This window comes from Anoplopoma fimbria, chromosome 21 (genome assembly GCF_027596085.1).
Source record: "Anoplopoma fimbria isolate UVic2021 breed Golden Eagle Sablefish chromosome 21, Afim_UVic_2022, whole genome shotgun sequence".
NCBI classification, from domain to species: domain Eukaryota; kingdom Metazoa; phylum Chordata; class Actinopteri; order Perciformes; family Anoplopomatidae; genus Anoplopoma; species Anoplopoma fimbria.
Window position 1 is genome coordinate 4,954,346 of NC_072469.1, and position 13,365 is coordinate 4,967,710.

At 39.0% G+C, this 13,365-nt stretch overlaps 1 protein-coding gene across 1 annotated transcript in view; it reads left to right on the forward strand.

The window, feature by feature from the left end:
* gpr158a (G protein-coupled receptor 158a) overlaps positions 1–13,365 on the forward strand; it is a 65,345-nt gene that overhangs the window by 44,863 nt on the left and 7,117 nt on the right. Inside the window, exons 6-7 of the mRNA XM_054623288.1 lie at positions 9,521–9,630; positions 11,204–11,442. Coding sequence (XP_054479263.1) covers positions 9,521–9,630; positions 11,204–11,442 — 349 coding nt within the window. The remainder of the gene's footprint in view (positions 1–9,520; positions 9,631–11,203; positions 11,443–13,365) is intronic.

Sequence of the window (13,365 nt, forward strand, 5' to 3'; positions counted from 1 at the left end):
TGTCATTGTCCTAAAACAAAACCCCTGCTTAGTCACTGCTCTACAAGTCACTGTTGATAAGAGCATTAGCAACATCTGCTGTCAGGTTAATATCTCTGATGTGCATCTTCAATAAAAGGCAACGTCAACCAATGCGTTGTGTAATGCCAGTTTAAAGAACTTCCAATAGGATAGAGAACTGTTATTGTTGTTGATTCAACTGTAAGGCTTTTTTTTTTTACAGGATGTTGTTTGTGCTGCTGTGAATTGGATTGCGTTATACTTGAAGGTGTTTCTAATATTTTGCCAACCCCATTTACATCAATAAGGGTAGGCAAAATAACAGAAACACCTCTCTGTAAAATGCAATACAGCTCAAAAGCAGAACAAACTACATCCTCCAAAGTGATCATGAAGTTGAATCAACACCTTTATAAACCAGTTTCACCAAAAACTGACTATTGCAACCTTCATGTAGTTGTTATTTAGTGCAGGACTGTTATATAGTAAACAGCATTAGTTTTAACAAGGTTTACCTAATAAACAAAGTTGATATTACCCCGGCAGACTGTCAGAAGTGTAAAAATGCTTTCGTTTCCTTAAGAAACTGGCAGCCGCCACTACTTTGGAACTACCTGATTTTCTTGTTTGATTGGTCATGTTATCTGATCAAGACATATATAATCAAACACAATAGGATTCTTTATTGAGCACATCAAATAAACATTCACAAAAGTGATCATGAAGTTGAATCAACACCTTTATAGACCAGTTTCACCAAAAACTGACTATTGCAACCTTCATGTAGTTGTTATTTAGTGCAGGACTGTTATATAGTAAACAGCATTAGTTTTAACAAGGTTTACCTAATAAACAAAGTTGATATTACCCCGGCAGACTATCTGATCAAGACATACAGTATATAAACAAACACAATAGGATTCTTTATTGAGCACACCCAATAAACATTCACAGTGCTGGTGGAAAAGGTAAGTGAATTGTTGAATTCATTATCTGGTTGAACCTTTTTTGCAGCCATGACCTCAATCAAACACTTCTAGAAACCTGCATATCAGACATGCACAGCACTCAAATGGAATCTGGCCAATTCCCTTCTTACAAAACTGTTTAAGATCATCCAGGTTCTTTAAATGTCTGTGGTGAATGGCACACTTGAGGTCTGCCCACAGCATTTCTAATGGGTTGAGGTTTTGACTTTGACTGGCTTTTCTTTTTGTAGAGTCATTCTTAGGTAGATTTACTTTGCTTTTTTGGTTTATTGTCCTGTTGCAATGACCTGTAACCCAACCTCTGGTGAGCTTTAGCTTGCGGGCTGATACCCTGACATTTTCTATTAAGATGTTTTGGTAACTTTGCAAATTCAACCCCTTGATTGCATGTTGTCCATTCCTTGAGGCATCAAAGGAGCCACAAATCATTATGCTCCCTCGTAGCGTTGGGAGAATGACATCATGACAATAAACTGTGCCTTTCTTAAGGCACATGTAGTCCAATACAATAATGTGTGGTTTGTTTGTTACAACATATTGATTGTTTATTGTTGTAACGTAGATGAAGATCAGGCCATATTTTAAGACAAAATAAATGCAAGTAGTTCCGAGCAGTTAACTCTATTCAAGTCTCTATTTTTCTTGGCACCGTATGTTAGTTTCAAACGCTCCGGATGCATGTGTCATGAAGCACGTTTTGATGCTAAACTATTTTGGCAAGTTGCCTTTGTTTCTGATTCACTTCCGTCTGACAAACATGGCTGAATGCCAGCTAAAGTTGCATCAACTAGCTCAGTGTCATTTTTTTAGCTCTGGTTCCCTTGACACTTTGGTTAACACTAATAGAGCAGAACAGCTTCACGCATAACATAAAGAGTAATTTCAAACATTATGACCTAAGCAACAAAGACAGTGAAAAATAAAGTAATATATGATCATACATGAGCATAAATACAGAAAGAATCTGCCACTGAGTATTTTCTCATTTAATTAATACATTTCCTGCTAAATGAACTTAAGAATCAATTGAAATTACAGTAGAAAAAAAGATATTTCCCGCCACATCCTGACTTTGTTTACATGCATGCACACAAATACAGAAAGAATCAGATTTTTTAAGCACACCTCGGTATAACCATGAGTAGAATTCTTATCAATTCAGATTTTCTAAGGAAAGCTGAGTTAGCATGTGCTTGTCATTTAGACAAAGTCATTTTATAATACAATATCCCGATATATGATTTATCACAATACAAACCCATTGACAGAAGATAAATCATCATATTGAATATCGCCTATCTGTCACTCACATGAACCTTTATGGTAGGTTTGTAGCCTTCAGACATTGAGGCCATGATGGTGACATTATCACTTTCATGGGACAGGCTGGGGCCTTTTGCTTCGCCTCTGACAAATGTCTTGTTTGTATTTTTGGACATCTCATTGTAGAGATCAAGATTACACTCTTTGCTGATGTCAAAGATTCCCACTGCGTACACGTTTGACTTCGACTTAGTGTCAAATGGCACCTGAAACAGCACAGCTATTTTCTTAGAGGAGCTTTTTGTAGAAATATTGAGGATGTCATAGGTGAAGACCCCGACAGATCCTCTTGCTGTGAACGGAGTCTTGACGAACAACGCTTCGCCAGATAAGGACGGTTGAATGCTAGGTGGCAGAGGAACGCTGCAGCGTCCAATATGGATGTACATTCTAGGAATAGAAGAAACAAGTTATTGATATGAGAACACAAATATATAGAGGAGAAAGAATATAATGAGAAAAAAGTGGCAGTTACCTGGGGTTGCAAAGAGTGTAGTCAGAACAGCGATTTGAAAGTTCAACGGCGCACTGGCGACGTGTTGGTAGTTTTTTAGCAATTAATGATACAAATGATAATGTTGTACTTGTCAACGAAGCTGCAGAGTCGATAGAGTCGAGGACTTCGAGGGCTTCCATATCTGCAGTGGGACCACCTGTTCAAACAGAAATATATTTATAAAGTATTTTAAAAAAATGAAACGTCCGGGAAATTTGTTTCTGAAACAGCAGCCAAATGTGGCTTTAAAATCACTTCCAAAATAATCGTCTACATAATGACGAAATTGCAGCAAAATATTGTTATTTATTTTAGGATTTTTCATCATCATCAAAGAGTTTTCCATCATTTTGTTTTGCTATAAGTTGTCTCCTCTAAACTAATTTCTACTGAGAGTGACAGTACACTTTAAAGTCAGTTAAGCTTTTTTATTTCATTTCAAATGAACAAATGACATCTTTAGACCTAAATGAACCACATTTAACACACAAAAGATTCCTATTATTAGATTAAGAAAAATTTAACAAGCCTAATATTTCCTTATTATGTCCTAGGAAGTCTTCTACAAAGAACTTAACTAAATAATTTGGTAATAATTATATAGAAAATGTAGACAACGTTAAGTGTGCAGATGTCCGGTAAATTTATAAAAAATAAAGAATTAAGAAATAAAAATGTCTACTTTGTGAATAAACTGAACAAACAAGAATGCGAAATATTTCGACAGGCAAGCATATAATCTAGAAAGAACATTTCCTCGTACCTTACCTGGTTATTCTCACCCTGGATGGACACCTCTAAAAGCCAGCTGAAACTCTTGCTGTTAGCCTTACAGCTTTCCTTTTTATACAGGTGATGGCTGTCAAAATCTGGTTCTCCAGGAAGTTGGATAGCAAAGGATACAGCTTTTTATACAGGTGATGGATGTCAAAATCTGGTTCTCCAGGAAGTTGGATAGCAAAGTTATCCAACGTCCTAGCCTTACAGCTTTCCTTTTTATACAGGTGATGGCTGTCAAAATCTGGTTCTCCAGGAAGTTGGATAGCAATTTACAGTAATTTTTCAGGAAACACCCAAGCACACACCTCGGGGCATAGTGTACAAAAGAAAAAGACTCCACCTATCTGGGAAGAAAACACGTGTCAATAATTTTCCAAGATGTAAGGCTTCGTCACACCAAAACAATGGAACACATTAATCTGCCTGTCTTCGTGAAATATTTGACTCTCATTGCTGGCGAGCTAACTGCTAACTCGCTAGCTGGTTATGTTGGCAATGGTCTATCCCAATATCCTCCAGGAGACTATCTCAATTTTCTCCCTGCAGTTCTTTTCATTCCTTCCTGGCTTTTTGTTCACCATTCCACACCATTTCAATAAATAAAAAAAGTAATTGAAGAGAGGAAATAAAAGCTCTCCAATCTCTGCTAGAAGTCATTTAGCAAGCTCATTAGCTTTTGGGACTGAAGGACATGATTGTCTGGAACAAATTTATTGGGAAACCTATCCAATAGTCTTTGAGCCATTTAAATGGAAAACCCACAAATAGAGTAAAAGCTTTAATACTTCAGGAGATAAGTGAAAACTATGACCCTGATTGCCAAACTCAAAAGGATTTATTCACATCTAGAAGTGCCGGTCTAAAGCTTCATGTCAATACATAATAGCTGTTGAAAAATTGAATTACCGCCCTAAAAGTTCACAGCATAATCAAGTTAACTTTTAATTGTGCATGTGTATTGTACATCAAAGCATAATGCAGCAGCTCATATTTCAAACATGCAAGTCAAAAGGAATTATTAATTAATATATTTATGACACTCCTTTGTCAGGAACAGAGGTGGTGGATTTTGGGAAACTAAATGGGAGGTGGCTGACTGCTGCATCATTTTTCCTACCAACATTACAAAACCTTCCATTGTCAAGGAAAGATATAAGGGTTCATATTAGTCTTCTTTTGTTTATCTACTGCAAGAAAAAATATACACCATTACCAGGACAGTAAGAGGAAAACAAAACAATGAATACAGCACAGTTGACAAAAGTTTTGTCAGTGAAGAAGAGAATAAGGGGATTTTAGTTGTTGAGTGTCCTAAAACACAAAGTTTCCATGGAGGAGTGTTTCCGTCTCCAATTGTGCCATTGTGCACTTCCACAACTTAAAAAAAACATTTTCATCTGCCTATGAAAGCTAAATGTTCCTCTTCTCAGGCGTGCGTCTGTAGAACACACTGTTCTGTTTTGTAGTTTCCACCTGACAAAGCTCTGTTTTTGGAGGGCAGGTGCAGAGCCAGGTTGTGTTAAGTCAGGCGTCTGGGGAGCCTGGAGACCAGATGAACATAATGGTGAGGGCAGACATCCAGCTGGGCACTGTTCACCTGCCTAGAAAACCCAGGATATTTCTTAAAAATGGCCTCAGTGCCAGTTATGAAATCTGTGTCAATTGAGCCGAGGAAAAATTCAAATAGCATCCAAAAAAACTGGAACAATTAATTTTACAATTAACACCTAGAATGATGAAATTGACAAGGCAATACTTAATGTAAACCATACTTTGTTGTTTAATATTGACCACTTTACCTTTTCATTAAACTTTTTTTTATTTAATTTAAAAAAAATGTACTAAAACACTAACAATGAGAAAGGACTAATAATGAATAAATATGAAACAAAACTTAAATCAAACCCTCTAAACTAAGTGGAAATCTGGTTTGAATTGAACTCAAACACCATTACTAAGCTTGTTTACAAGATATTTAGTCAATGCTGAACTACAGATGGAAACTTAAAGTGCATTTTTGGATGGATCGGGAAAAACAACACTGATTGGAAATGCTACTGACTCCAAAAAAAAAACCATAAACAGTAACTGTTACACTGATCTGATATTGTTGAAATATAGAATAATAAACCAATTTTTAAATGTTGGGTGCTGAGAGGGCTGCTAGATTTTGGTAACGCTCACTCAGCATTTTCCCAGAAGCCTTTACTCATGCTGTAACTGAGACGAGACAAACAGGGGGGGAGGCAGGCAGAAGAGTAGTAAGTGTGTTGATAATTGTCTCCTCGATATTGATGTCCATTAGATAGGTATAAAAGCACCATGCTCCTCTCAACCCCCCTCCCAACCACGTGCACACTTGCATGCACGTACACATAACACCCGATCCTTTTCCCTTTCCCACAGCGCTGAATCTAAGATTCCCAGCACTTAGCATTGATTATTAATGGAAGGTTTGAAAAGAAAAAGGGGGCAGAAACTGATCTCGCTCTTTATGCATACTGGCGTTAAGAGAAACCTTGTATAGGGGGGTTAGCAGCCAGCCTCTTCCCAGAAACCCAACTGATGGAAGGTGCGTGGCTTGTGTAAAGAATTTCCCCTCATAATTGTGCGTTCTGAGAGTCTTGGAAATCTTTGAGGGCAATGATTTTGCCTACTTTTTGCCGTAGAATATGTGTATTGACGTCTGGGCAGCACTGGAGGATCTGACACACCTTGTCATATCAGATGAACTGGGGAGAGCTGAGCGTCCGTGGGAATGTATTGATTATTGGTTTTGTTACAGTGAGCTGTAACTAGAATTTGAGCCTCATCATATTCTGTAATATTTTCTGAATAATCTCACATATCAACCTGCTGCTCAACCTCCAGAAAACCAAGAAGCTGATTGTTGATTTTAGAAAAAAAAAAGAGGCAAAAAAACTGTCTATATTGATGCAGCTTAGTTGGAGCAAGTTAACAGCTTTAAGTTCCTGGGAATCAGCAACCGAAACAACCTGACGTCACACATCTCCATCCTTAAGGAAACTTAAGAAGAAACTTCACGTGCAAAGTTCTTGTAAACTTTTGCAGAGGATCATTAGAAAGCATCCTGACAAGAAACATTACAAACTGGCATGGGATTTGCACGGCACAGGACAGGATTGCTCTACAGTGTGATTAAAACCACCCAGAACAACATTGGTACCCATCTACTGAGCTTCAGTGATATTGGTGACAGGAGGTGCCTGCAAAGAGTTAAAAGAATATGAAAAAAACAATACCCACCCCAGCCAAAGCCCTTTAACCCTGCTCTTGTCTGGAAAGAGGTACAGAAGTATTAGCTGCCGAACAGCCAGACTTCAAAAAAGCTTCATTCCTTTGTTTGCTAGACTCCTTAATTCATCCTCCAACCTCCACACATGATAACTTTATTTATTTTTTGTGTGTGTTTTTGTGTTTTGTTATGTAGGAAAATGGGACTGCAATCTGCATTACGTTGTGCAACCCTGTTGTACAAAAACAATAGAATAACTTTGTAACCTTTTAACCTTCATGGTCAAAAAAACAAAGCTCATCAGAATCATCAGCTGGCGTTTTAAGATGCATTGAAACCAAAGCATATTTGTCATTTTTTGTCACTTTTTGTCCAAAAAGGTAAACACTTCAGAGTTTGGGAGGTGGCACCAGATCACAGCGTTAAGAGGCTGCCTGAAAATGTGTGTTCTGTAAATGAGCTGCTGTGTAGTTTGTCAAAAGTGACACTACATCATGTGTGTAACAGGGTTTCTCAACTGTGTCCGGTCGTATAATATTAATTTCAGTATGTGCTGAGTTGTAACGTGTCAAGTTGTCATTTGAGAACGACATCAGTTTGTATTTAACTTTGAAATAAAGAGACGGATGTTGACATCTGATTGCTCCTTTACTAACTTATGTTATGAAACCTTCAAGCTTATTATAAGACTTGTAAGGACTAGTCCTGATGCACACGATTATTTGTGTTTAAAAAAAAAAGGAATCTTTTCCTTTGTGGGTTTTGGCCAATGTAAACAGACAGCAGGTGAGATCGCACCATTCAAAGAGAAGCTAAATGTGACGACTTTTTATGACGACTCATTTCAGGCGGTTTGGAGTCGAGGGACGGAGAAGATAACACCTCCCCCTCCCTCTCTGTCTCATCACTAACAACACCAGCCTCTAACTGGCATGTGAAAGAGATCCACATGTTATTTTTCTAGTTTATCTCAAAAGGAGTCATGAGCTGTGTTTTCCCCTCGGTGCATTTTGTTTTACTCATCTTCTGGTGCCCTCTTCTGTCCCTGTGGATCTAAATGTGCGTCAGCAAGTTGCTCAGCGCCGGCCCGGGCTGCTATCTCCTTATCGGCTCCTGCTTCTCTCCCTCTATTAAAAAAAACAAAAAACAAACCAGAATGCACTGAGGAGCAGTTACGCATTGTTATTTAGATATTTTCTTTGACCTCATGAGTTTTGGTGTCCATGGAAACTCTAAAGTGTAGTTTTTAAAAGCTTTTCCATTCTGCCTGGAGTCGAATTCATTACGAAACACCCTGTATGCATTTAAGATTAACAAACGGAGCACTCATCCATTCATTATTTGCTCTGTGCCACATTCCCTCTGCAAAGCTGAGTCAACTGGAGCAGGCTTTCTTTTGACTCAGAGGTTTTTCTGTGTTTGGTCGTCTGGCGTTTTCTGAGCTAGATGAGGATGTGGGCCACACTTTCTCCCGTGGGTTCCCCCCCGTCGTCCCTCGACTGACTCAAACCTAGTGAGCAAAAATATCCACATGCAAGCGTCTTCTCTGCAGCCTGAGGGGAACGTAAATAATGCCTCGGCTAATCCGATTAACTTTAACAATCCCACTGGGGAAATCGCTGCACATCTGCAACGGACTGATAATTATGTTGCCTCAGATGTTTTGTTCCTTTTTTGTTTTGGCGCATTTTAATGTCTTTGGAAGACCATCAGGGTTTGGTATTTTAGTTTTTTGTCGGCTTGGATGGGCAGCGTTTCAGCGTGTTTCTAGGACTTTTGTAGCAAACACGGGTGGATGCCCTCCTCCTTGTCTCAAGGGCAAGCTTTGTGTGATGTTAGCAGGCTCAGATGGATTTGTTGCTCTGAATAACGCTGAGAATGGTTATGAAAAGACGCTGCACTTCATTGATCTATCTTCTTTTAATGTTATGGCCAAAGCAGTTCATTAATTATCTCTGTTAATACATCAGGTGTGAATTTCTTGAATTTACCACTATTTAGATAACATTAATTGTAGTAATACAGCCGGATCAGTAGCAGTATTACTTCTTCTACTCATAGTAATCACTATAAATGATGTAAAAGCAGAAGCAGTGCGAGTAAAATTCATCGCTTTCATTTCCGTCTCTGTTATCCATTAAATCTCACATCTGAGACGACTTACTGCACACAGAGTGGCAAAATTCTTAATTGCCGTATTATGCAATGATTGCACTTGTTTACTCGTGCGACTTGAAAGGATATCACAGCTCCGGCTTCATCCATTGCAACATATTTGAGGCAGTTCAGCTGACAAACAGTGGGTTTGCAGTAAGTTATTGTGTAGGGTGTAGCTCACACTGTCTGGCTGATGAAGATCATGTGACAGGTAGAGAAGTCCTAAAAAAAAGTGTTGGATTTGCTTTGTCAAATTCCTGATTCCAGTTCAAGAATGAACTCATACGTTTGATTTTATAACGTTTTAAATTCCTTTTGATAGTTTGAAAGTTGAACTGAGTTGATGAGTGACACAGAAACTAAACTATATGAGCCAATATATAATAATTTCCCCAGTGATAGAGGGCTCATTATCATATTCATATAACACCCTCATAGTAAGATGGCTCTCTTCCATATTTATTTATACTTTGTTTACACAGCCTACGTTATTTAAGGCTTCTTCTTCTCCTCTTGCAGGTCGGGATTCTCTATTTCCAGCCGAGTGTTTTCCGCTGCATCTTGCTGCGATGGGTTCGTCTGCTGGGTTTCGCTACCGTCTACGGGACACTGACTCTGAAGTTGTACAGGTAACACACACAACTACACGAAACCATTTGTCCAACGCCATTATCCGTCCCAGGAAATCGGATTACGCTGACCTCTTTAAGTGCAATTACACTCTGTCTTACATGGAATCTTCTTGTAAAAGTTAGAGCCCTATGAAGTGTGGAGGCAGCATGTTCCGCGGCCAATTCATCACACCGCCGTACATGTTTAGGGGGCGGATTCACTGCCTCATTAAGTGGAAGAGGGAAATGCCAAGTAAAAGTCATTAAGAAAACACGGGGTGCTTTGGCCCCAAACGATCCCCCTATATAACGAAGTATTGAATGATAGTTGGCTGGAGACAAACCGAGAGACGAATGTGTGTGAGATCAGAGCAAAGGAAAGGACAGCTGGAGGAAACAGTGAGGGAGAGAGACAAGAGGGGGGTTTATCCAGCACTGAACAGCTGATAACCAGACGGGGGGTCTGCTGTATTTAAAGTAACGCACCTAAAATGGTTCATCTGAGGAGCTTTTTGTCAGGTGAACCCTGTCAAAAAGGCCCAACGAAGATGCTGATTGAGAGGATGTGGCTAATGCGAGCGGGAGTGGAGTAAACCCTCAAGAGGCTCAAGTTAACATATTGCACAGATCAATTTTTGATGGGGGGCTCATTAGCGGGGAGCGCAGTGGACACTTCATCAATGTGCGTGAAGGGCACGGACTAAGAATAGCGACGGCTGGTCATGTGTTTGAGCACAGTTTAATTCCTGTTACACTGCCTTTGTGTTGGTCTGTGGATTTAAAGCGACACACTGTTAGAATAACTGGAGTTAATAATGATGCATTTCAGAGCTGGACATTTTCTTCTGTATTTTATGTCAAAGATGAAGGAGAAATAATAAATTCTTAAATACTTAAATTTAGCATTTCTGGGTTAATAAATCCATGGTTAAAAGTTATCTAACATTGCGCTAAGATATTAGCATTTTTAGCATTTTCTAACATGACATTTTCTTCCACACTAAACAACTCTGTGAGTAATTTGCCTGAAAAAATCAATCAGATGAACTTATCTGATCTGTTAGCCCGGTTGGCAAGGCAAGTTTCTATATTTATAGCACATTTCAGCAAAATGAAAGTTCAAAGAGCTTTACATAAAACATCAAAAGGCAAAAAAGCAGAGTGCGACAGAAACACATTCATGTAAAATACAATAAAAGAACTGTCATTTAAGAGCCAAGAGAATATTCATTAAAAACAAGCTAAAATAGATTAAGACAGTTATAATAAATAGAGTAAAACAGTGCATTATTTAATACAAGGCAGCAGCAAACATAAGATATAGTACAATGAAGTAAAGTGACATAAGTAGATCATAATTCATTGAAAAAACAAGAAATGAAATCCCTTTCCCTCTAGCTCTTGTATATCTACACATTGCTGAAGGTAAATTAAGGAAATTTAGGAACTCAATTAGAGAAGTAGGCCTCAGGAAATGTATTGTCAGGGGGAATTTGTCTGGTCTTTACAGTTGGAATTGATTCTGCCATAATCTACAATGATGGATTTTCTGTGCTGCTTTAAAGTGAGCTTCTCGTCTCCGCCCCAACAGGGTGCTGAAGGTGTTCCTGTCCCGTACGGCCCAGAGGATCCCCTACATGACCAGCTGGCGAGTGTTGCGACTGCTGGGCATCATCCTGCTCATCGTCTGCTGGTTCCTGGTGGCTTGGACGTCTGCCGTCTGTCAGAACCCGGACAGGAAGTTGGCTCTCATCGACGTGGGCTACACGCCAGACGGGCTGCAGTTCAGCATGTGCCTGCTGGATCGCTGGGACTACATGATGGCCGTCGGTAAGCCCTCTGCCATGATTCACATACACCGAGCTCTGTGTGAGGGAGCCACAGCGAGTGGGTTATTTGAGGTGTCGGTGGCATAAAATCAAGAAGTAGTTTGTTTGGCGTGAAAGCATTTGGAGTTCAAACAGAGTGAGAGAGACAAGAAAGGAGTAAAACAGTTTGCCTCCATCTACATTTGGCATTGATCTTACGTTTCCCTAAAGTAGGCGTTAATCCACACTTTTGGATATTTTGCTGTGCGTTGTGAGGAGGAGAGAGCACCCAGCCGCTGATAAAAAGCAGATGAAAAATCAAAGATGCTAGGAGGAAATCTGCATGCTGTTTTACGTCTGCTGACTCAGGCTTCAATGATAGAGAACCGAGGTCCTTTTATTCGACTTCTGGGAAAACAGATGGACCCCCAGAAGAGCCTGCATGCTGGGATACTGTATACCAAAGGCACATTTCCATTCTGTTTATTAGGAGGTAAAAATAGGTCGGTAATTGGGAGGTGCAATTCAGCTCTGATGTCACTACATGTAGCTCATAAATTACGCTAACACAAAGACGCAATAAATCTTTCTGATTTAGAAAAATCCACACCTGTAAACAATCGCTGTTTGGGGTCTAATTGCAATACATTTGACATTTTTTGCTTTACATAACATTAAAAAAGCAGGTTTCAAAGCAGTAATTATTTATTATTAAGCACACTTTATTGAGTATGCGCAACAAAACTGCAGCTTCAGCGTTGCAATGATGCATTTTTATGGTTTAATGTGCTGTAGAAACATCCTTTCGAAGCCATTATGTTTGTTATTCCTTGTACAACGGTTTTAAGGGTTTATATATTTGACTATATTAATGGTTAATATATATTGTTTAATAAAGCTTTATAATTTAGTATTAAACCATTATTAAGAACAATTGTTGAGTTGCCAAAAATCACTTAGACTTGTGGTCATCGTTTTCTAGTGTCTTTCATTCTAATTAAAACAGTTATTAGTAATAATACATTTGAATATATTGTTAATAAAAGCTCCAGACGCTCCAACTAGCTATACAAATCAAAACAAGTGTCATTCTGGAGGAGGATATACAACAGAAAAGTTCTTCTTTGGTGGAATATAACTGATCTATTAAGCGGCAGTAAATTATCTGCCTGCTTTATTTTTTCTTGTTTTAAAATAGAGACAAGGGTTTATTTTTGGGGGAATTTTGCCTTCATTGGAAAGCTGAAGAACATAAAGGGAGAGAGAGAGGAGCATGACATGCAACTAAAGTCAACCTTTTTCTAGAAAATGCTTGAAACTATTGGCTGAACCAATTGCCTACATTCTAAATTAAAGTCCTCAAAAATCTATCTTTTTCCAATAAATTTACAACTTTACAAAGCTCAAAAGCTCCGAGCATTCGAATGTTGTGAGAAAAAAAAAAAAGCTTGGCGAGGTGTAGATTTTTCTTTTCCTTTTTTATTAATTTAGATAGTTTGTCCTTCACCTGCCCTCACACAACCTTGACGAAAAACTCTTTTATTCGCTGCCAATAGCATCGACTGTTGTTCCTGTTGTGAGAAACACGTGTGATTCACTCCCAACAGTTCAACCAAAGGACACAATAAATGTGAAAATAATGTCAGCAGGTTTTAATGGAGAAAAAAAAAATCTGCATGTTTATTGCTGCAGAGTTGGCTGCCTGGGAGACATTACATGGGGGTTGCCATGGAGGTGCACAGGGGATCATTTATCGTCCAGAGAATACAACCACAGCTGTTACAAATGAGCTTGATAGCGTGTGTTAAACAGGGCATTCTCCTGTATACCTGATGGTGTACAACAGCCTGCACCAGCTCCATGAGAGCGCTGAACCGTGAAGTGGCTGTTTGGTGGCTGCACGTCCCTTTATTTAGGCCTGAAAAGCCTGTGCACTGCATATAAA